The sequence below is a fragment of the Hypanus sabinus genome, chromosome 1 (assembly GCF_030144855.1).
Source record: "Hypanus sabinus isolate sHypSab1 chromosome 1, sHypSab1.hap1, whole genome shotgun sequence".
NCBI lineage: Eukaryota > Metazoa > Chordata > Chondrichthyes > Myliobatiformes > Dasyatidae > Hypanus > Hypanus sabinus.
The window spans coordinates 178,060,168-178,085,397 of NC_082706.1; the positions used below are offsets into that span (position 1 = coordinate 178,060,168).

General features: G+C 38.6%; 1 protein-coding gene across 9 annotated transcripts in view; it reads right to left on the reverse strand.

Annotated features, from left to right (window-relative positions):
• Positions 1-25,230, reverse strand: part of ppp1r42 (protein phosphatase 1, regulatory subunit 42) — a 93,487-nt gene that overhangs the window by 13,084 nt on the left and 55,173 nt on the right. For 5 of the 9 annotated variants that reach the window (XM_059982286.1, XM_059982271.1, XM_059982252.1 and 2 more), the window contains 3 exons: positions 22,369-22,497; positions 17,740-17,902; positions 995-1,037 (listed from right to left, as the gene is read on the reverse strand). In XM_059982286.1, the coding sequence (XP_059838269.1) occupies positions 995-1,037; positions 17,740-17,902; positions 22,369-22,497 (335 nt within the window). Of the gene's footprint in view, positions 1-994; positions 1,038-15,806; positions 16,533-17,739; positions 17,903-22,368; positions 22,498-25,230 lie in introns of those variants that run through there. The other 4 variants (XM_059982321.1, XM_059982311.1, XM_059982301.1 and 1 more) reach the window with 2 other exon arrangements.

Below are 25,230 nucleotides of genomic sequence, written 5' to 3' on the forward strand. Positions count from 1 at the left end.
GTCTGCTGAAGTGCCAGCATTTTGTGCACTTTACACAGTCAAATGCATAGTTAATGGGAAGATGTATGACTTTTCAATGTAAAAAAAATTATTATGGACAAATGAATGTACAGTAGATGTTGTGACAGGCTATCAGGAAATAATTTAAAACAATTAGTTTTTATCAGTTAAAGATTAACCAGGACCAAGCTGCTTGTATAAAAGTTTAACTAACACGTACACTATTAACTTATGCAAAGACAAAGGCTTTTATCACCAAAACAGAAATGATAATGCTACCAGTGATGAATGACTTTCCTAAAATAGTGGATGTGATAGGCTATAAAATCCCTCACATAGTACAACTCAGCACAGAGAAACCTGAAACCTGTCCAGGAAACCAGAATGTATTGATCTGTCAAAGAATCAGCACACTGATCTCATAATAAAGACAACAGCAAAAGTAATCTTTTAAAAACAAATTCAGAGAGAAAATTAAAACAGTTTAGCAAAGTGTATAGTATGAATTTCCTAAATAATCGAAGTTAGACCACAAAATCTCACTTACTGCAATTCAAGGAATAACACTTGTAAATCTTTTTTATTTAGAACAACTTCCAAAACTTCAGAACAATTGTGTAGGAAGTATTACCATCAACAGATAATAAACAAATCATCACATTAAACTAAACCAATGCCAAATTATATTTCACAAGGAAAAGAATCTTATTGAAGTAAACAATCGTAAGTGTCATAAATCTCGGTGTGATCAAAGGGCCATTATGAAATCAAGTCCACCCACGCTTAATGTCATTGAATTTACAGTCATAAAGTTTTGGATGAAAAATACTCCGAATTAGTATCAACAGTTGAACATAATTTTTCCTGATGTTGGTCAGGATTTTGCAGTCTCACATATAGAGGACATTATCTTTATTTAACTATGGGCAGCTATCACAAACACTTCCTGTATTTGTTTCTTACAAAAAGTAATAAAACATACATGGTACTCTACCTTGGACAGAGAAGGCAGCAACAAAAATTCCAGTGGTTCCGATCTATAAGGAATGAAAACAAGCATGGGCTTTCTTGGAGTGACATTTTTTTAAACTAAAATCATACTGAATTATTTTTAAAGAATAGCTGCACTACATTTGCAAATGAACAAATAGCAAAATCAATGATTATAAACATTTAATGATGTTACAATATACTAACCTGGCAAGTGACAATCCTCTGGTAAAATTTAATCTGACTTATAGTGTGTGTACCTTCATACAAAGATTATCCTGAGAGCAATGTAAAGTAATACAAATCTAAAATCAAATACACGTGGTGGCAGCAGATATCTTTTCCAAGTTAGGATTGGCACAGCAATCTAAGACTGAACAAGACTGTGCAAGCTTGATCTGCAATATACTTTTAACAAATAACTTATTATCATTTTAGGCTGTCTTATTTCCACTTGCACAACTTGTCCCAACTTCATCCTCTGCCTTAGATAATCCCAGATTCAATAGCACTAGATATTTCTAACTACCATTAACTACACTTAAGATTGAGCACTTATTAGCATTAAGACCTGCAAAGCCTGATTTGCATGGTAATCAATTGGAATTAGACCATACTATCCCCTTGAAGCTAAGCACGTATGTGTCAATTGCTGAGTCTCTTGTCTGTTTTCTGGAGATAAGCATTGTCTTAATAAAGGGAAAAAATTCTAAGATACTTCATGTAACCAGAAGACTGTATAGAGACAACCAATTGTCTGGAGGCATATACAGTAGAGGCTAGATCAGATAAGAACGGTAGATTTCCTTACCTTGACAACATTGGTGAATCAAATAAGGCAACGTCCACACTACACTGGATAAATCCGTAACTGAAGCTTTCTCTCTTCGTTTTTACCCTTCGTCCACACTAAAACAGTGTTTTTGTCCCCCGAAATCAGAGCTTTTCAGAAATGCTCTCCAAAGTGTGTATTTTTGAAAAAGCCGGATTGGCCGGAGCAGTGTGGACGGGGTAACTGGAGACCTCTGAAAACGCTGTCAGACAGCAGCACGCTATTCTTGAATGCAACCTAACAATTTCAGAACAGACAGCAACGAAACTGACGCCAGAAGAGTTAGAAATGTACTCACCAATACTTTGACCCATAACTTACTGAATAAATAAGTATACTCACTTTGCCCTGTTTTCTGTCCTTGCTCGTATGAAGGTGGTTTACCTATTTATGCAAGTACTTCTCTGACAGTAGATGTGTAACAGCCTAATGTAACATTGTATGGAAATACAAGATAACACTGATGCAGACATATTTTATACATTTAAAAAGGTGCTGTAGCGGTGTGCTACATGCAGCGCTAAAATTACGACACGGAGTCGGTAACTGCAGTCGAAGGAAAAAACTTTATTCGAAAACTTCAGCCTCACTTTTAAGCCTCCCTCAACCGGCCCCCCATGGCGCAGAGGCTCCAAAGCTCTGTGCTCGCAAACCCCCGTAGGCTATCTAATTGTGAGTCAGTTCGGATGCGCCAGGAAATGGGTCGCCACAGTGCTTTATTAATGCAACAGAGTTAGTCAGTTTTTCAATGTTGTCGTCAGCCGGGTCAATCTGTCCATGAACTCCCAGTCGGTTGCTTCCGAATGCTCCAGTATTTGTTTTTTTCACTTTTAAGTTCTCCTGCATGAAAGCCAACACCTGTCTGTTGTTTCAAGTTTTTCCAGTCTGTACCTACACAAACGCGCACTTTTACGGCGAGATACGACACCAAGCATGTAGCTTGTTTTCAGTAGATGTGTCCTGCGCATGCGCAGGAGAAGGAGATTCACCAAAATCTCCGTTTCAATGTGGATAGGGATATTTTTTAAACGCATAGTGTGGATGCATGTCGTTTTTACGTGAAACAGGTGTTTTCAAAATTATCCGGTCTAGTGTGGACGTAGCTTAAGATTTACAGTGGCATGCAGAAGTTTAGGCGCCCCTGGTCAAAATTTCTGTTACTGTAAATATTAAGTGAGTAGAAGATGAACTGATCTCCAAAAATCATGAAGTTAAAGATGAAACATTCTTTTCAACATTTAAGCAAGATTACTGTATTTATCTTTGTTTTGTACAACTTCAGAGTTTAAAAAAGGAAAGGAGCACCATGCAAAAGTCTGGGCACCCCAAGAGATTTGAGCTCTCAAATAACTTTTACCAAGGTCTCAGACCTTAATTAGCATGTCAGGGCTATGGTTTGTTCACAGTCATTGTTAGGAAAGGCCAAGTGATGCAAATTTCAAAGCTTTATAAATACCCTGACTCCTCAAACCTTGTCCCAACAATCAGCAGCCATGGACTCCTCTAAGCAGCTGTCTAGCACTCTGAAAATTAAAATAAATGATGCTCACAAAGCAGGAGAAGGCTATAAGAAGATAGCAAAGTGTTTTCAGGTAGCCCTTTCCTCAGTTCATAATGTAATTAAGAAATGGCAGATAACAGGAATGGTGGAGGTCTAGTTGAAGTCTGGAAGACCAAGAAAAGTTTCCGAATGAACTGCTCATAGGATTGCTAGAAAGGCAAATCAAAAGCCCTGTTTACCTGCAAAAGACCTTCAGGAAGATCTAGCAGACTCTGGAGTGGTGGTGCATTGTTCTACTGTGCAGTGACACCTGCACAAACATAACCTTCATGGAAGAATCATCAGAAGAAAACCTTTCCTGCATTCTCACCACAAAATACAGCATCAGAAGTTTGCAAAGGAACATCTAAACCAGCCTGATGCATTTTGGAAACAAGTCCTGTGGACTGATGAAGTTAAAATAGAACTTTTTGGCCGAAATGAGCAAAGGTGTGTTTGGGGAAAAAAAGGGTTCAGAATTTCACGATAAGAACACCTCTCCAACTGTTAAGCATGGGGGTGGATCGATCATGCTTTGCTTGTATTGCAGCCAGTGGCATGGGGAACATTTCACTGGTAGATGGAAGAATGAATTCATTAAATACCAGCAAATTCTGGAAGCAAACATCGCACTGTCTGTAAAAAAGCTTAAGATGAAAAGTGGATGACTTCTACAACAGGATAACGATCCTAAACCAGGGGTCCCCAACCTTTTTTGCACCACGGACCGGTTTAATATTGACAATATTCTTGTGGACCAGCCGACAGGAGGGTGGGGTGAGGGGTGGTGTTAATCACGACCGGAATATAGGTGAAAAGTCAACTATAAGTCACTTATAAGTGGCTAATACACTCAATTTCGTTTCTAAAAGGGTTTATCTAATGAATTTAATATTAAACACACTGTGTATTTTCCTTGCATGAATACAATTATACGTCACTTATAAGTCAATAGCATTGTCACATTTTAAATAACATTTGGATATTAAACACACAACGCATATTTTCCTTGTATGAACATATAAAATGATTGCAACACACCAGTATTGCTGAATCAGTGGGAGCCCTGGGCTTGTTTCCCTGCAACAAGATGGTCCCATCGAGGGGTGATGGAAGACAGTGATACTCGAAGGGGGTTCCTTATGTCCAGTCTATTCTGCAATTTAGTTTTCGTTGCATTCATTGCAGAAAACCCCACTTCACAGAGGAATGATGTTGGAAATGGAAGCAATGTTTTCAGTGTTTTTGTGGCTATTTCAGGTTATTCAGCCTGGACTTTGATCCAGAATGCCGGCAGAGATGTTATGTTAAACATACTTTAAGCCCACCATCATCTGCAAGTCAAGGAGTTGATTTTCTTCATGCGCTGACATGAATGATTCACCGGGGACATTCACAAATGGGTCATGGACCCATTCCCTTGCACGTCTTGGGTTATTTGCGGTTGGGAAGTAATGCTCAAATTCTGTCGACAGCGGGTTTGTCTTTAAGTGCAGGGTGTTTGGACTCAAGGTGCTGAAGCAGTTTTGAGGGCTTCGTTGCCTCATCAGACAGCTTGTCTCCACATATCACACCCAGGGGGCTTGGAGTGTGTGGGTCTCCGGTCGCATTAAAACCATATTTTATGTATGACTCATCGTATTTTCTGTTGAAGGAAGCTTTCTTTTTTTCCCAGTCTTGGCGTCAGCTATCTCTGCGTTATCATCATCATTAGGCCTTTTATGTCCCTACCACCTCTTCCAAAGAAATTCTCAAGTTTATTTTTTACTCATTGTGTAGTTGTAGGTTAATGACTGACTGATGACCTCACGTGCATTCAAGTTCAACAGTGGGGATGACAGGGAATGAGGAAAGGTGCAGCTGACTCATATCGTTCCATGTAACCAAATAATATCGTTCCCTTGCAGCCTGGTAGCACGTTGGGGACCACTGTCCTAAACAAACCTCAAAATCCACAATGGACTACCTTAAGAGGTGCAAGCTGAAGTTTTTGCCATGGCCCTCAGTCCCCCGACCTAAACATCATTGAAAATCTGTGGATAGACATAGAAACATAGAAAACTTACAGCACAATACAGGCCCTTCAGCCCACAAAGTTATGCCGAACATGTCCCTACCTTAGAAATCACTGGGGTTACCCAAAGCCCTAAGTTTTTCTAAGCTCCATGTACCTATCCAAAAGTCTCTTAAAAGACCCTATCGTATCCTCCTCCACCACCTTTGCCAGCAGCACTCTCTGAGTAAAAACCTTACTCTTGACACCTCCTCTGTACCTACTCCTGTGTTAACCATTTCAGCCCTGGGAAAAAGCCTCTGGCTATTCACATGATCAATGCCTCTCATCATCTTATACACCTCTATCAGGTCAGCTTTCATCCTCCATCGTTCCAAGGAGAAAAGGCCGAGTTCACTCAACCTATTCTCATAAGTCATGCTCCCCAATCCAGGCAACATCCTTGTAAATCTCCTCTGCACCCTTTCTATGGCTTCCACATCTTTCCTGTACTGAGGCAACCAGAACTGAGCACAGTACTCTAAGTGGGGTCTGACCAGGGTCCTATATAGCTGCAACATTATTAAATTCAATTCCATGATTGATGAAGGCCAATGCACTGTACGCCTTCTTAACCACTGAGTCAACCTGCGCAGCTGCTTTGAGCGTCCTACATACTCGGACCCCAAGATCCCTCTGATCCTCCACACTATCAAGAGTCTTAGCATTAATACCACATTCTACCATCATATCTGACCTACCAAAATGAACCACTTCACACTTACCTGGGTTGAACTCCATCTACCACTTCTCAGCCCAATTTTGCATCCTATCAATGTCCCGCTGTAACATCTGACAGCCCTCCACACTGTCCACATCTCCAACCTTTGTGTCATCAGCAAACTTACTAACCCATCCCTCCACTTGCTCATCCAGATCATTTATAAAAATCATGAAGAATAAGGGTCCCAGAACAGATCCCTGAGGCACACCACTGGTCAACAAACTCCATGCAGAATATGACCCGTCTACAATCACTCTTTGCCTTCTGTGGGCAAGCCAATTCTGGATCCCCAAAGCAATGTCCCCTTAGATCCCATGCCTCCTTACTTTCTCAATAAGCCTTGCATGGGGTATCTTATCAAATGCCGTGTTGAAATCTATATACACTACATCTACTGCTCTTCCTTCATCAATGGTGTTTAGTCATATTCTCAAAAAATTCAATCAGGCTTGTAAGGCAGGACCTGCCCTTGACAAAGCCATGCTGACTATTCCTAATCATTTTATAGTGCTCCAAATGTTCATAAATCCTGCCTCTCAGGATCTTCTCCATCAACTTATCAACGTTTCCTGGGCTATCTCTACTCTCTTTCTTGAATAAGGCAACAACATCCGCAACCCTCCAATCCTCCGGAACCTCTCCCGTTCCCATTGATGACGCAAAGATCATCACCAGAGGCTCAGCAATCTCCTCCCTCACCTTCCACAGTAGGCTGGGGAACATCTCATCCAGTCCCGACGACTTATCCAACTTGATGCTTTCCAAAAGCTCCAGCACATCCTTTTTCTTAATACCTACATGCTCAAGCTTTTCAATCTGCTGCAAGTCATCCCTACAATCACCAAGATCCTTTTCTGTAGTGAATACTAAAGTGAAATATTCATTAAGTACCTCTGTTATTTCCTTTGGATCCATACTACTTTCCCACTGTCACACTTGATAGGTCCTATTCTTTTACGTCTTACTCTCTTGCTCTTCACATACAGTACTTGTAGAATGCCTTGGAGTTTTCCTTAATCCTGCCCACCAAGGCTTTCTTATGGCCCCTTCTGGCTCTCCTAATTTCCTTCTTAAGCTCCTTCTTGTTAGCCTTATAATTTCTCCAACATTACCCAGCTCTCTGAACCTTTTTTAAGCTTTTCTTTCCTTCTGGACTAGATTTATTACAGTCTTTGTACACCACAGTTCCTGTACCCTACCATAACTTCCCTGTCTCATTGGAACTTACATATGCAGAACTCCACACAAATATCCTCTGAACATTTGCCACATTTCTTCTGTACTTTTCCCTGAGAACATCTGTTTCCAATTTAAGCTTCCAATTTAATTTCCTGCCTAATTGCCTCATAATTCCTCTTACTCCAATTAAATATTTCCCTAACTTGTCTATTCCTGTCCCTCTCCAATGCTATTGTAAAGGAGATAGAATTATGATCACTATCTCCAAAATGCTCTCCCACTGAGAGATCTGACACCAGTACCAAATCAAGTACAGCCTTTCCTCTTGTAGGCTTATCTACATATTATGTCAAGAAACCTTCCTGAACACACTTAACAAACTCCACCCCACCTAAACCCCTTGCTCTAGGGAGATAACAATTAATATTTGGGAAATTAAAATCTCCCATCATGACAACTCTCTCACTATTACACCTTTCCAGGATGTTTCCCTAACTGCTCCTCGATATCACTGTTACTATTTGTTGCCCTGGGATTCAAGTGCAACCCATTCTTTCTGTACAGGTCACACCTATCCCAAAAGAGGTCCCAATAATCTAGAAATCTGAATTCCTGCCCCTGCTCCAATCCCTCAGCCACACATTTAACTGCGACCTCATTCTATTCCTATACTCACTGTCATGTGGCACAGGCAGTAATCCTGAGATTACTACCTTTGCGGCCCTGCTTCTAAACTTCTTTGCTAACTCCCTGTAGTCTTTTTTCAGGACCTCCTCCCTTTTCCTACCTATGTCATCGGTACCCAATAAAGTTATTGACCCCTTCTTGTTCCTAACCTCCACCCACAGAGACTCCATAGACAATCCCTCCATGGCGTCCACCTTTTCTGCAGCCGTGACAGAATCTCTGATCAACAGTGCCATGCCCCCATCTCTTTTGTCTCCCTCCCTGTCCTTTCTGAAACATCTAAAATCTGGCACTTGAAATAACCATTCCTGTCCCTGAGCCATCCAAGTCTCTGTAATGGCCACCATGTCATATCTCCAAGTACTGATCCACGCTCTAAGCTCATCTGCTTTGTTCACAATACTCCTTGGGTTAACATACACACATTTCAAACCTCCAGTCTGAGTGCGTCCCTTCTCTATCACCTGCCTATCCTCGCTCTCGCAGTGTCTACAAGCTTTCTCTATTTGGGAGCCAACCTCTTCTTCCCCAGGCTCTTCAGTTCATTTCCCACCCCCCAACAATTCTAGTTTAAACTCTCCCCAGTAGCCTTAGCAAACCTCACCGCCAGGATATTGGTCTGCCTGGGATTCAAGTGCAACCCGTTCTTTCTGTACAGGTCACACCTGTCCCAAAAGAGGTCCCAATAATCCAGAAATCTGAATCCCTGCCGCTGCTCCAATCCCTCAGCCACACACTTAACCTCCACCTCATTCTATTCCTATACTCACTGTCACGTGGCACAGGCAGTAATCCTGAGATTACTACCTTTGTGGTCCTGCTTCTCAACTTCCTTCCTAATTCCCTATAGTCTTTATTCAGGACCTCTTCCCTTTTCCACCTATATCATTAGTACCAATATATACCACGACCTCTGGCTGTTCTCCCTCCCACTGCGGGATATCTTGGACACGATCTGAAATAACCCGGACCCTGGCACCTGGGAGGCAAACTACCATCTGAGCTTCTTTCCTGCGTCCATAGAATCACCTGTCTGACCCCTTAACTACAGGGTCTCCTATCACTACTGCCTTCCTCTTCCTTTCCCTACCCTTCTGAACCACAGGGCCGGACTCTGTGCCAGAGGCATGGCCACTGTTGCTTCCCCCCCCCCCCCCCCAACAATACTCATACAGGAGTATTTATTGTCAAGGGGTACAGCCAGAGGGTACTCTAGTACCTGACTCTTACCCTTCTCTCTCCTGACTGTGACCCACTTGTCTGTCTCCTGTGGGTCTGGTGTGACCACCTGCCCATAACTCTTTTCTATCACCTCCTCACTCTCCCTGATCAGACGAAGGTCATCGAGCTGCATCTCCAGTTCCCTAACTCGGCCCCTTAGGAGCTGCAGCTCGACCTCAAAAGAGCAGTGTAAGCAAGATAGCCCAAGAATCTCACAGAACTAGAAGCCTTTTGCAAGGAAGAATGGGCAAAAATCCCCCAAACAAGAATTGAAAGACACTTAGCTGGCTACAGAAAGTGTTTACACCCCAAAAGGGGGTGTTATTAAGTACTGACGATGCAGGGTACCCAAACTTTTGCTTCGGGCTCTTTTCCTTTTTTGCTATTTTAAACTGTAAAAGATGGAAATAAAAAAAGTAATCATGCTTAAAATATTAAAGAAATGTGTCATCTTTAACTTATGCTTCTTGGAAATCAGGTCATCTTTTACTCACTTAGCTATTCACAGTAACAGAAATTTTGACCAAGGGTGCCCAAATTTTTGCATGCCACTGTATACACTCCAGCAGTTTAATTACGATTTTCTATCAATACCAATAGTAGATTTTTTTGCTCCAGATTCATTGAACTTAATTAGTGAAATCCAAGCAACACACACAAAATGCTGGAGGAACTCAGCAGGCCAGGCAGCATCTTATATGACTTCAACATAATATTCCATCTCCTGATTTATGAAGGCCAATGTGTCAAAAGTTTTCTTTATGACCCAATCCACCTATGATACCACTTTCAATGAATTATGGACCTGTATTCCCAGATTCCTTTGTTCTACCATACTCTTTAGTGCCCTACCATTCATTGTGTAAGACCTACACTGGTTGGTCCTACCAAAGTGCAACACCTCCTATGTGCTGCATTAAGAGGCAGGAAGAGTTTTTCTTCCTTCTACTGACTGCGTGAGATGATGGGCTGTCGGGCCTTTAGACTTTCTTTTAAACCGTGCCATGGACTGCTCTTTATCAGATTACGGTATTGCTTTGCACTGTTGAAAGTATGTGTTATAATTATATGGTCTTTGTCAGTCTTTTATCAATTATGGTATTGTCTGCACTGTTGAAACTATATGTTAACTATAACTATATGTAACTATATGGTTTTGTGTAGGTCTTGTAGCTTTAGGTTTGTCTGATGGGTTTGTAGTTCCTTTCTGGGGAACATGCTAAGACGGTAGCGCGATATCGATACGCAGCAGCCTCTCCAGACTCTGGATTGGGGATTACCAAACGTTATTTGGTTTTTCTTGTGTGGTCTGTTTTGTGCTTTTTCGTGATATCATTCCAGAGAACGTTGTCTCATTTTTTAACTGCATTGTATTTGTGGTTTATAAATGACAATAAACTGAATCTGAATCTGCCATTTCCCAGACCATTTTCCCAGCTGGTCCAGATCCTGCTGCAAACCATGCTAGCTTTCCCCATTGTCCATTACACCCTAAACTTGGTATCATCTCAAATTTGCTGATCCAGTTAACCACATTATCACCCAGCTCATTGATGTAGAATAGATGACAAACAACAACGGACCTAGCTATGATCCCTGCAACATTCCACTAGTCACAAGTTTCCAGACAGAGAGGCAACCATCTACTACCACTCTCTGGCTACTCCCAAACAGCCAATGTCTAATCCAATTTACTACCTCATCTTGAATGCTAAGTCACTGAAGTTGCTTGACCAACCTCCCACGTGGGACCTTGTCAAATGCTTTGCTAAAGTCCATGAAGACAACATCCATTACCTTGCTTTCATCAACTTTTCCGATAACCTCCTCAAAAAACCCTGTAAGATTGACGTGACCTACTACACACGAAGCCATGCTGACTATCTTTAATCAATCCATATCTATCAAAATACTTATAGATACAGTCCCTTAGAATACCTTCCAATAACTTTCACACAACTGATGTCAGACTCACTGGCCTATAATTTCCTAGTTTCTGTTTAGAGCCTTTTTTAAACAGCAGAACAACATTGGCTATCCTCTAATCCTCTGGTACATCTCCTGTCACTAAGGATGCTTTAAATAGCACTGTTAGGAGGACTCTTCAATGGAACTGTAAACAGTTTGGAAAATATTGATAGGAGTTCTCATTTTGCCTCAACTTGCTTCTAACAAATCCAATGATTTGAAAGATGGGCTAAGGGCATGTTGATCTCTAGTCTTCAATTTTTGGCTGTGGGAACTTGACATAAAATTACAGCATAAATTGATGCATTCCAGCTAATTGAATGATAGGCATGGTTATCAGCTGGAAACAGAAAACTCGCATTTATTTAGCATTTGATCTGACTGAAAGAGTCCAAACATTTTAAAGTCAATTAATTAATTCTGAGGTGCAAAGAACACACACAAAATGCTGCAGGAGCTCAGCAGGTCAGGCTGTGTTTATGGATGGAAAGAAAAAGTTGACATTTTGGGTCAAGGCTCTTATTCAGAACTGGAAAAGGAGGAGGCAGAAGTCAGAATAATATTATAAAGTGATGGAGGGAGTGCATGCTGATAGATGATAGGCGAGATGAGGTGACAGGGAAAATGTGTAGGCGGGGGAGACCTTCTGAGTTTCCCCAGCATTTTGTGTGTGTTGCTCAAGATTTCCAGCATCTGAAGAATCTCTTGTGTTTCAGAGGTATAGAGTGTATTGTAATGTTGAAAGAGTGATCTTGAATTAGTGAAATAGCATAGACTTCCAAATTAATTCAGGTAGAATTTATAATTTGCCTTGTAAATGTGGCCAAATTCAGCTTTTCATGGCAGATATAGCACTTGTAAGACATTCGAAATGGTCCAGCCTAGTAGGCACCAGTACACGCCTCTGCCCAGCACGACACACCTCTACAATATTTAAGTCGAATGGGTCAACTGTGGAGGCAACTAGTGGATTTTTCTCAATCTAAAGATTGGGATTGAGCCCCAATGTAAATCTATTTCTAGAATGATCTCATTAATCACCTCAGTACCCACAAAACTGGACTAGAAGTAAGTCTTCCCTGATCACAAGAAACTGCATCAGAAAAAGATAATGACAAAGATAAATTCAAAGGATATTAAAGGAACTGTTATGACAGAAGTGGTAAATATTCTACTGGAGGCTTCAAAATGCATTTCAGCCCATTAACAAGAACCAGAGATAAAAATAGAAAATGCTGGAAAAACTGTCTGTAGAAGAAGAAAATGGTATATTTTAATTTGTGATGGTCCCTGACCTGCTGACCTTACCAACATTTTCTGCTTTTATTTCAGATTTCAGCAACTGTAGTATTCTTGATCAACAGGAACCAGAGAACTAAAAACAATTAGGTGAAGAAATTGGAACAAAATAGAAATAGAAGACTGTTTTCTGTCTGTTTATCTATCTATCTATACATCCCACCATTTATCATGCATTCCCATGTTTGCTCTTCCCAACTGCATTTCCTCTTATTTTCTGGGATGAATTTAATTTGTCACCTTTGAGCCCTTTGTGTCCTAGGCTGTTTCTAACTTCCAGCAGCAGAGATCTTTAATCCATGCAACTGATCACAATGCCAATTTTGGGATAGTTTAGTAAACTTCTTAATCATTATTACTACATCTAAAATTCAAATCATTGATGAAACTCTCCACTGGTCGGGATCAACCATGAGTGTTGCCTCCCAGCTCTCTTTGTGATATGCAAGCCAGGGCAGTATGATATGAAGAACAAGCTGTTGTCCATGTTGCTCCCCTCTTCACACAGCTGATGAATCCAAAGGAATGGCAGAGACCGATGCAGCTTGGTACCAACTGTGTTGCAGGACTTGCCACTCAACGTGGGACTGTCTTAGTGATTCCAGCTCTGAATTTTTCCTTGAAGTTTATTCCCAAAGTACTTCCCATGAGAGGATATAGCTGCAAGCAGCTGAGGTCTGAGATCAGTTTTCCTTTTCCTAGATGAGCTGACAACCACTGCTGATAAACTCCAAAGTACACTGCAGATGCTGTAGTCAAATCAAGACTTACAAAAAAGCTGGATGAACTCAGCAGGTCGGGCAGCATCCGTTGAAAGAAGCAGTCAGTGGTTCGGGTCGAGACCCTTCATCAGGACTAAAGAAGGAGGGGGCAGGGGCCCTATAAAGAAGGTGGGAGGAAGGTGGAAAACCAATCAGAGGAAAGATCAAGGGATGTGGGAGGGGATAGGCAGGAGATGTGAAGAAGGAATCTAAGGGGAAAGCACTATGAAGAAGGCAGAGTCATGAGAGGTGATAGGCAGCTAGAAGAGGAGACAGAGTGAAGGTGGGATGGGGGAAGGGAGCGGGAGGGAATTACTGGAAGTTGGAGAATTTGATGTTCATACCAAGGGGCTGGAGACTACCCAGACAGTATATGTGAGGCACTCTTACCACCATTCAGGGCCCCAAACAGTCCTTCCAGGTGAGGCAACACTTCACTTGTCTGTTGGGATAATCTATTGCATCCGGTGCTCCTGGTGCGGCCTCCTCTACATCGGCGAGACCCAACGCAGATTGGGGGACCGCTTCGTCGAGCACCTACGCTCTGTCTGCCACAACAGACAGGATCTCCCAGTTGCCACTCTCTTCAACTCTCCTTCAAATTCCCATTTGGATATGTCCATACATGGCCTCTTCTACTGCCATGATGAGGCCAAACTTTGGTTGGAGGAACAACATCTCATATACCATCTGGGTAGTCTCCAGCCCCTTGGTATGAACATCAAATTCTCCAAATTCTGGTAATTCCCTCCCTCTCCCTTCCCCATCCTACCTTCACTCTGTCTCCTCTTCTAGCTGCCTATCACCTCTCATGACTCTGCCTTCTTCATAGTGCTTTCCCCTTAGATTCCTTCTTCACCGCTCCTGCCTATCCCCTCCCTGCTTCCCTTCCCCCACCCCTTGATTTTTCCTCTGATTGGTTTTCCACCTTCCCCCCACCTTCTTTATAGGGCCCCTACTCCCTCCTTCTTTAGTCCTGATGAAGGGTCTCGGCCCGAAACGTTGACTGCTTCTTTCAACGAATGCTGTCCGACCTGCTGAGTTCATCCAGCATTTTTGTACATGCTGATGAACTCCATCTGCCTAACCACCACTAATTCATTTTGCGCCTTCTTCTGTTAGTAGAAATGGTTCCACCGGACTTAGTAGCTAAGCCACAGGGGCTGGATTTGGTTGTCAGATGCTAATTAAGACCCATGCCATTGGGAGCATTTAATAGGCATTGGGAGTTTATCTCCATGACCATTCCTAGCTACAACAACCTTAAGGAACAAAAATCATGAATATCTACAATTTACTTATATTTAATATAACATCCTAGGCCTCTGTAACAAGATAATATTGAAGAAACATAGTACAGAAAGGACATTAAAATGATGTAGTTCTGTTGAAACAACATCACTTCATAATTTAATGTAAAATTCAGTCATATTGTGGTCAGTTTTTCCCACAATTACAGATTACAATCCTACTGGCAAATCACTTGAATCATTCTATTTTTCTTGAATTCCAACTTCATTGATAAATACTGTGAATTAACATTTCTTATATAGTCTGAGCTGAAGATAGATATTTAAGTTTGACTGAATGACTAGATTGATTCTCCTCTGACTGTAGCTTGCTTGTCTTCAATGGTCTTCAATGTTCATATCTCCTACCCTTTATCTTAATTATTAATGATACATGATCAGTTCATGATTGCTGATCTAGTTAGTACTATCCCGGTACATTATTTATTGAATGTACCTTCAGTACTAAGTTTCTTTATTACGATCTTGTCACACAGATCTAGGCTGTTAACTCTGATGCAACCGAACAAATTCACAAAATTAGTTTATTAATTTAATGTTCTCTTTTGAATTATAAATTGCCTTCAAAAAGTTCTAAACTCCTTTTTGACAGCAATTTTTTTATCTTTGTATTTGTTATTTAAACATCTGGCAATTGGCAAGTTTCACAGAGCATGCACCATCATATAATCTCAAGATCACAGGATTTGTTTTTATTCATGATCCCAATAATCCTTGATTTCTCTGTTGCCCAAAAATCTATCTCAATCGCAAATAATTTAATGATAGCATCCATAATCCAAAATTTACCTGATCTCTGAGAGTAGTTCCTGATCTTAGCCTAAGTGTGGGATCACTTATTCTGAGGCCATGTTCATCATTTTAGACATCACATGAGGAAAAGTATTTTTATTTTATTTTAATTAGAGATGCTCAATGGTGGGGAGGGCTTTACCCATGCCTTAGGCAGCCAAGGACATGATCCCCAAATGTAGAATGGTAAAAGGGAAAATGTCTATTCACTGCACATATTCAGGTTTCATTCTTTCACTCTGCACAATGCATATTGGATGATCTTTGTCAGTTAAATATTGATTTGTTGGCTGAATTAGTTAGTTTATACTGGTAAGAGTGTAGAAGTACATCTGGCAATGCCGACACCACAAGTTTCACATCCTTGAAGATAATTAATGGTATAATAATACAAATTATATTCCAGGTAAAAAAGAGAATGACTCAGCCACATTTTAAACAAATAAAGATCATTCCATAAAAATTATATGTCACAGGTGGTTCAATACATTTTTCTGCTAAATAAATTTAAACTAAAATTCTAAACACACTGTCTTGCACTTGATTTTGACTAAGACAACATGCTTATTGCCTAAACCACATCATTCCTTTTAGGGGAAGTACAACCACAATTTCAGTTTATATTACAGTCAACTAGTTTTTGAAACTAGACAATTAAATCAATGAAACAATACAATCTAGTTCTTTTTTGGAACATTTTAAAATATTTCCCAATATATTCTGAAACTTTTATTAACTATGTTCCAAAGCTTGCTACATGGGTTTGTGGCACATTTGTTTTCCACATTTTACAAATTGATTTCTAATAATGTTTCCTTACCCTTTTACCGTGTGCTACTATTTATTACCTTGTCTTGATACAATCAATAATTGGGGCATGGTGATTTTTTTCTAAAAAATGATTTTTCACTTACCACTAAAAAAATAAATTAGTAAGTTCTCCAAAAGACAGTGAACTATATTTTGTACTTTTCTTTTGGAATAAGCATCACAATTTCAGCTGATAAAATCCACAAGTTTATAAACCAGATGGAGATTTCATTTTGGACACAAGAGCAGAATTAATCAAGTAAGGCAAGAGAAAATGTTGTTTATTTGCTGGGAGAAAAGAATTGAGATTGGACTTGAAGCTACAAACAGTCTGCTATTCATCAATCTTTTGATGGGGGAGGGGACCTAAAGGAAGGAAATGAGTATTTAAGCAAACCTGTTTTTAACCACTATTATTCATACAATTATTTAATTGTACTCTCAATTTTCCAAACTTCATTAGGTACATATTAATCTTTTCCATTTCACCTTCACCCAACTAAACATACTTGAATGTAAGGAACAAACTAATGTTTACATTTTCTTACTGAACCATCTAAAGTGACTAGCTGTCAAAAGGTCAAAGACATACATCAATGCAATGTTGATTAAGACAGGACTAAAGTTAGGAATACTGCATTCCGTACTCAATCTGTAATCAAGACAGTTGAAACAAAATATCAAACAAAATATGTTACCTATACACTCTGAAATATTTCAAAATTTAAAGCATACATCTCTATGATTACGAATTCAAATTTTCTTTTAAGTAGAAATATGTATTAGAAAATTATCAATTTAATCTAAAAATGAGTAAAGCACTTTCAGCATCAAATTGTGATTATTTTTCTGAATCTGTAACTTTGATGAATTACTTTGATTCTAAAAGTAATTTGAGTCTTCTTTGTGTCAGTACAAACATGCCTTATTTACACTATTTTAATTTTTTAAAATCTAGTTATTGAAACATCTGTTATGTTGTCGCCAAACCATTTTTATTAAGTGAATTGGATCCATTTCCCTTGAAAATATGGTGAATATTCTAATTTTACTCAGAATTTAATTACAGGTTAAGAACACACAAAATTTCAGACCATTATATTCAGCTGCTTAAATCTCAATAACAAACATTAGGTTTGATATTAAGCATTAGGTTTTCAACTTTTTGAAAATTAAAATCAAACTAATACTTTGTCATTTAAAGTAAAATTGGATAGGTACATGGACAGGAAAGGAATGGAGGGTTATGGGCTGGGTGCGGGTCAGTGGGACTAAGAGAGAGTAAGCGTTTGGCACAGACTAGAAGGACCGAGATGGCCTGTTTTGGTGCTGTAATTGTTATATGGTTATAATAACAAAAGTGTCTTCAGTAATTTGAAATCCTTTTTTCAAATTTCAATTTTCTTTCTAGATTGAAATTATACAACATGTGAATTAAAAAAGTTTTATTTCTATATCACTTGGACTACTTAGAAGGAATTATTAACCTAAATAATTGTAATGCCAAATGCAATGGAGTTGTATGTTTCAAATGTGCCTAATATGCACATTTTAGAAGATGTTGGCATCTTACCTGATTCCTTCCACTCCATCACCCATACAACTAGATTCAAGTCCATCACCTCCAGAGTTTGCATAGTTAGGAGTTTTTGTAAAAAGAACATCAACAGGTTTCCTGAATTTATGAATACTTGGGGAGGTTCTGGGTGCATGGTGGCGAATAATTTGTGGATGATCTTGTTAACAAAGAGGAAACAGATAAACTTGTTGATCATAACAACTAATTTTTCAATATATTAAATTTATAATTTTATTAACATTATGCAGCATCTCAAGTCTAATCCTTCAACAATATTTATATAATGCAAAACTAAATCTTCTTTTCTCCCTGACTGATCTACTTCAGAGGTAAGGCAAACAAAGCAACAAAAGCATTCATGTTAAATTTTATTTTATATATTGTAATTTGCTTGCTTTAATTAATTTAACAGATCCATGGCTTCATTGACGGTACTCATTTACCTTACCTGTAGTCATTATAAAACCTCATAATTGTTCTGAATCAGGTACTAATACAGGTATTTATACAGATATTTTTCAAAAGATAAAGTAGTACGTACTAAGTTCATATGAACAATTCCTCAAAACAGGAGAATATTCTAACAATTCCAAAAATTCTAAATTTAGCTTGAAGTTTGTTAATTTTACCCTCATTTCCTATAATATGCACTCAGAATACAAGTTAAATAAAATGCTTGATGTACACTACTAAGGCGTTCTTCACAGGCTTTGATAATATTCATTCTCAGTTAGCTCTTCTCCAATGGAAAAAGTAATTATTTTCAATTCTTTCATAATTTAAAATTTCATATCTGATTATTATTCTTGTCATTATTCTCTGAGGACAAACAACTTAAGCTGCACACAAACAATGTATCTCAGTACTTGATTTAGAAATTTTGAAGTAACCATATATGATGTAACTTTCTATTTCCGGTGAATAATTAATAACCATATTTTTTTCTGCCCTGGAAAGTCTAAATAGAAGGAAATGAATGAGAACAGAAGAAAAAGGAAAGAACCAGAGAAAAGAGATATAGAACACTGCAGTTGTTAAAAACTGAAATAAAAGAAAATGCACAATTGTGTATAAGATCAATGAAGATGAATGAAATGAACTTGTTTTGTTCTCCCTGGAGATCCTGCCTGACTTGCTGGTTATTTCCTGCACTCTAGGCAAAATAGAAAAAAAGTAGTTGGAAATTGAAGGATGTGTCAGTGAAAATATATGACACTAAGTTGGCTTTGTGAGTGTAATTGTGAAGGGAGAACAAAGCTTATTTTTTTGAATTCCATTGAGTACAGTACCATCAAACGCTCCTCATATGATAACTTTTCAATCCCAGAATCATTTTTACGAAGCTCCTCTGAATCCTCTCCAATGTCAACGCATCCTTTCTTAGATAAGGGACCCAAATGCAATGTTAGCATTCATTACTCTCAAGTGAGGCCTCACCAGTGCTTTATAAAGCCTCAACATTACATCCTTGCTTTTATATTTTATTCCTTTCAAAATGAATGCTAACATCGCATTTGCCTTCCTCATCACCAGCTCAGCCTGCATTAATCTTTAGTGAATCCTGCATGAGGACTCCCCAGTCCCTTTGCACCTTCAATTTTTGAATTTTCTCCCCATTTAGAAAATAGTCTATGCTCTTATTTCTTCTACCAAAGTGCATGACTATACACTTTCCAAGACTGTATTCCATTTGCCACTTCTTAGCCCATTCTCTTTGTCTTTCTATAGTCTCTTTACAGTACTTCCTCAAAACTATCTGCCACTCCACTCATCTTTGTATCGTTTGCACACTTGGTCACAAAGTTATCAATTCCATCATTCAAATCATTGATGTATAACATAAAAAGATGTGGTCCCAACATAAACTCCTGTGAAACACCACTAGTCACTGACAGTCAACCTCCAAAGGCTCCCTTTATCCCAGTCTTTGCCTCCTGCAAATCAGCCAATGCTCTATTCATGCTAGTATCTTTCCTGTAATACCATGGGCTTTTAACTTGTTAAGCAGCCTCATGCTTAGCACCTAGTCAAAGGCCTTCTGAAAATCCAAGTACACACCATCCACTAATTCTCTCTCCTTTGTCTATCCTACTTGTTACTTCTGCAAAGAATTCCAACAGATTTGTCAAGCAAGATTTTCCCTGAAGGAAACCATGCCTATTTTATCATGTACTTCCAAGTACACTAAAATCACGTCCTTAACAATCGACTCTAGCATCTTCATAACCACTGAGATGGGACTAACTGGCATTTAATTTCTCTTCTTCTTCCTCTCTCCCTTCTTGAAAAGTGGAGTGACAGTTGCAATTTTCCAGTCCTTTGGAACCATGCCAGAATCAATAGATTATTGAAAGATCATTACAAATACCTCCACAATCTCTTCAACTATCTCTTTCAGAACCCTATGGTGTATACCAACATGTCGACATGACTTAATTACCTTCAGAGCTTTCAGCTTTCCAAGAACCTTCTGCCCAGTAATGACAACTTCACACATTTCTGCCCTCTGACACTCTCGAACTTCCAGCATACTGCTAGTGTCTTTCATAGTAAAGACTGATGCAAAATACTTAATCAGTTCATCCAGCATTTCCTTGTCACCCATTACTATCTTTCCAGCATAATTTTCCAGTGGCCTGATATCTAATCTCATTTCTCTTTTACTCTTTATATATCTGAAGAAACACTTAGGATCCTCTTTAATATTATTGGCTAGCTTTTCTTCGTATTCCATCTTTTTCTTCTTCATGTCTTTTCAGTTGACTTTTATTGGTTTTTAAAAGCTTCCTACTAACATTTACTCTATTATATACCCTCTCTTTGGATTTTATGTTGGCTTCGACTTCTCGTCAACCGCAGTTGTGTCATCCTGCCTTTAGAATACTTCTTTCTCTTGGAGATGTATATTTCTTGCGCCTTCCAAATTATTCCCAGAAATTCCAGCCATTGCTGCTCTGCTGTCATCCCTGCCAGTGTTCTTTTCCAATCAATTTTGGCCAGCTCCTCTATAATGCCTCTGTAATTCCCTTTATTCCACTGTAATACTGATATATCTGACTTTAGCTTTTCCTTCTTAAATTTCAGGATGAATTCTACATATTATGATCAGGATACTGGATTCCTCATTTCATAAGTTGAGGAATGACTACTTCAAATCTGAGATTCTCTCAAGGTTAACTGGTAGGTTGAGTGAATAGTAAAGAGAGCAAATCAAATGACACCATTCACTTAGAGAGAAGTAGAATTTAAAACCAAGGATGCACTGCTGAGGTTTTATAACAGCTAGTCTGACCACATTTGGAATATTGTGAGCAATATTCTAAGAAAGATGTGCTGGCCCTGGAGAGGGTCCAGAAGAGGTTCACGAGAATATCCCAAGAATGAAAGGCTTAACATATAAGGAGTGTTTGATGTCTATGAGCCTGTATTTGATAGAATCAAAAGCATTAGAAAGAGAGTCTAGAATCTGAGGGTAGAGTCTTAGAATAAAGGAATGTCTCTTTAAAACTGAGATGAGGAGGAATTTCTTCAGCCAGAGGGTGGTAAACCTCTGGAGTTCATTGTGGAGTTGAAGTTACTGGATGAATTGAAGGAAGAGATTAATAAGTTCTTGAATGGTAAGGTGGTTAAGGGTTACTGAGAGATGGTGGTATAATGGGGTTGAGAAAATCAGACATGATTGAATGCTGAAGCAGAATTAATGGGTTGAACAGCCTAATTCTGCTCTTATATCCCTTGCTTTGGGAAAGTGATAGCTTATGGACAGCAGTATTTACAGAACAATGCCTGGTAATTCTAGAGTTCAAAAGTGAGTATACCATAGGAACTGACATGGTTGGGATTGGGGGGGGGGGGGATAGTGGAAGAGAGAGAATACTTGGTAAGGAACAATAAGCATCTGCATCACATGGTAAAAATAGTGGAGAATAATAGTTCCAGAGGAAGCCATGCACATATCTGGTGAATTCCATAGCAACGGCAGATTCAAGAGACTGGGTTGCATATTGTGTGTGGGGGGGGGGGGTAGGAGACAATGGCAAAAGCTGTTGTCCACATTGAGGGCAAAGAAATGCAAAACAAAACAAAATATCAGGAAGCAACCAATATTAAATTTTATTACACAAGGAAATATATAAATGTTGTTCTGGATCTTCACAGTCACCAATCAATAAATTTTTCTGCTGTTAGGCTCCAGAGTGGTTTCTTAAGGTTCTCAAAGCTGGGGTAGGGGTAATGGGGATAAGATCTCATTACCTACTAAATGCTTCCTATGGCACGTGCCTCGAACAGTGTCTGACAACCAAGTCCACCTCCTGGCCTTCACATGTGGCTTAGCTATTAAGCCTGGCAGAACCCTTTCTGCTGACAGGAAAAGGGGCAAAGGTGGTCACTGGTGCCTTAAAACAAATCTCTTTGGGCAAATGGGGCTCATCAGCCAAAGTTGGTATCACACCTAAGAGAAGGAAAACTCTGATTTCAAACCTCCAATTGCTTTTTAGCTACACCCACTCATGGAGAAGGCTTCAGCCCATGATAAAATAGTTGTATTTCAATACATTAACACATTATCTAACTGGAAAAAAAATTGTGTTTCTTCTCCAAAAGTTTTTCAATGTCATTTACCTAATTTGAATTGGACTTCCTGCTGGTCTGTCTTCTCCTTGGCAATTTTTTTCTTGGCTTCTCGGAAAGCTTTCCAGTTCAATAAAAATTGTCTGGCTGTATTGTTTACTTCTTTTCCATCAAGGACCTCTACAAGTGAAAATGATAGCCTTAAAAATAATGTTGACTGAAAACAAGATAAGGTGAAAATGAATAAATCTTTTAAATTAGTTCACTTTTAAAGACACCATGAAATTTAACTGATACAGCTTCAGCCTTATGAAAGGCAAAATCTACTTTATTTGCTACATGTTGTGAGTAGTAATGAAAACTGTAAGGCAAACAATTTTAATTACAAAGAAAAGTACCTGAAAATTACTATTTGCCAAGATCTGTAAAGGACCCAAAAGAAACTCTGCTGTGTTATTGTAATAAATGAAAAGCAATATTTAAAAAATGGAACAGTTGTTCAAACTGACAGATAAACTCTGGTAAGTAGAAACCTAACTATTTTTGGGTTTGTGTGTGCATGCACAACTGCTTAATGGTGTTACTGGACATTCCTCAGCATCTAACAGATTAAGGATTAAACCATTAAAGAGGAACATCCTATAGACACTTAAAACATTAGTTAATAAGAATGTTGATAATCTCTAAATTACAACTGCTCAGCCATAATACATATTCCACATTTTCTATATACAGATTTATCTTGAAATAGGTTGTTTTGATGCTCTGGGTAAGATAATCAGTTAGAAAAATGGTAAAACTAAACTCGGGAGTTTGTTTTCATTTTATAAGCACATTTGACATGGTAGCAAACAATAAAAGTTATCTATTGTGGAAAGACTTCAGAAACAAAATTTATTTATATAAAATGAAAAACAATATAGGTTAACAGCCCCAATCAATTCCAACCTAGAATTGTATCAAAATGTATTATCTTCCTGGTTTTAAATCATTGAAATGTTTTACAACAAAGAATTGTTATTTTATAAAATACTTTTCATTTTTGAAAATTTATTTTCTAAACCTTCAAAATAATGACAATTGCACTATTCTACAGCCCAAAATGAATTGATTATCTTGTCTCAAATATGAAATTAATCACAAAAAAAATACAATTCTTTCACAATGTTGGATGCCTCAAATTGTTTAAAGCCAATTATTTAATTTGAGGCTTTGTCATTGATGTCAACAAAGGCAACAGCCAATTTCTTTGAAGAAAACTCCTCTAAGAATTCAGTAACATTCAGGAGATGTGCAATTATAGACATACTTTATTTTAAATATGCTCAAAACTGAAAATATTTATTAGTTCCTCTTTATTGAAGAAAGCTAATAGCACCTCAACAACTTATCTGATAATCTGACTTAGATGAACTACATAATGTACAGAAAATTATGAACAGTTTTACATCCTGCAAATGTGTATCAATGTTGCATTTCGGCTGTCTGCAGTCAATAAATATATTCAGTTTTTTTGTTGAAATTTAAATTCTTAAGACGATTTACCTACAGTAGTTTGAGGCAACCAGATATAAACATAGCTGAGATGCTGACAAAATAATTTTCTTTTCAAGGAAAATAATAATAATAATCATACACCATTATCTCTAAATAATCAAATATTTAACACAAAAATTTAAAGAAAACTATATCTATATTATACTATTATACAAAATTGTTGATGTACTCATGCATACATGTTTTCCCAATACTTACTCATACTCTCACCACAGTGAACCAAGTATTGCAGCTCCAGTACATCAATCATCTTTCACATACTAATTAAGTGTAGGAAAAGGTCAGACAAAAGTAAGCATGTTCCATTTGCTAGCTATAATGAGTGATTAAACAGAGAGGTTCAAATATATTTTGTTAAATATCCTGACCCAAGAGTGGAATTTCTTGGAGAAAGCCCATTATGAGACTAATTTATTTAATTTTTAATTAGGAAATGCCTTCCATAGAAATATTGCACATAATGCAGAGCTGCAATTCCTTTGCAAACTAGTAACTCATTAAGGGGTTCAGATGCTATAAAACCATAACAGTGAAAGTCAATCAATTAATATACAGACCATTAATCCTTGCAACCAATTAATCACCCTTTTCCTTCCCACTCTATTCCTGTATAGAAACATAGAAAATCTACAGAATAATACAAGGCCCTTTGGCCCACAATGCCGAACATGTACTTACTTTAGAAATTACCTCGGGTTACCCATAGCCCTCTATTTTTCTAAGCTTCATGTACCTATCCAGGAGTCTCTTAAACGACAATATCGTATCTGCCTCCACCACCGCCACTGGCAGCCCATTCCATGCATTCACCACTTTCTGCATAAAAAAATTACCTCTGACATTTCCTCTGTACTTACTTCCAAGCACTTTAAAACTGTACCCTCTCATGCTAGCCAATTCAGCCCTGGGAAAAAGCCTCTGACTGACCACATGATCAATGCCTCTCATCAACTTATACACCTCTATCAGGTCACCTCTCATCCTCCGTCACTCCAAGGAAAAAAGGCCGAGTTCAACCTATTCTCAAAAGGCATGCTCCCCAATCCAGGCAACATCCTTCACTTGGAAAATATATTTGGGTCTTTGGAAAGAAAGGAGCCGAAAGGGTAGATGGCATATTTCCTGCAGTTGCATGAGAAGATTTGCAGGGAGAATAGCTGTTGGTGGAAATGTTGGAATAATTACCAGAAAATTAGGAAAGACTTGTTTGGTGGTGGTATCACTTCGAAGGTGCCAGAAATTGCAAGAGATGATTTAGACCATAAGACTATAAGGCATAGGAGCATCATTAGGCCATTTGACCCATCAACCTCGCTCCATTATTAAGAACATAAGATATAGGAGAAGAATTAGGCC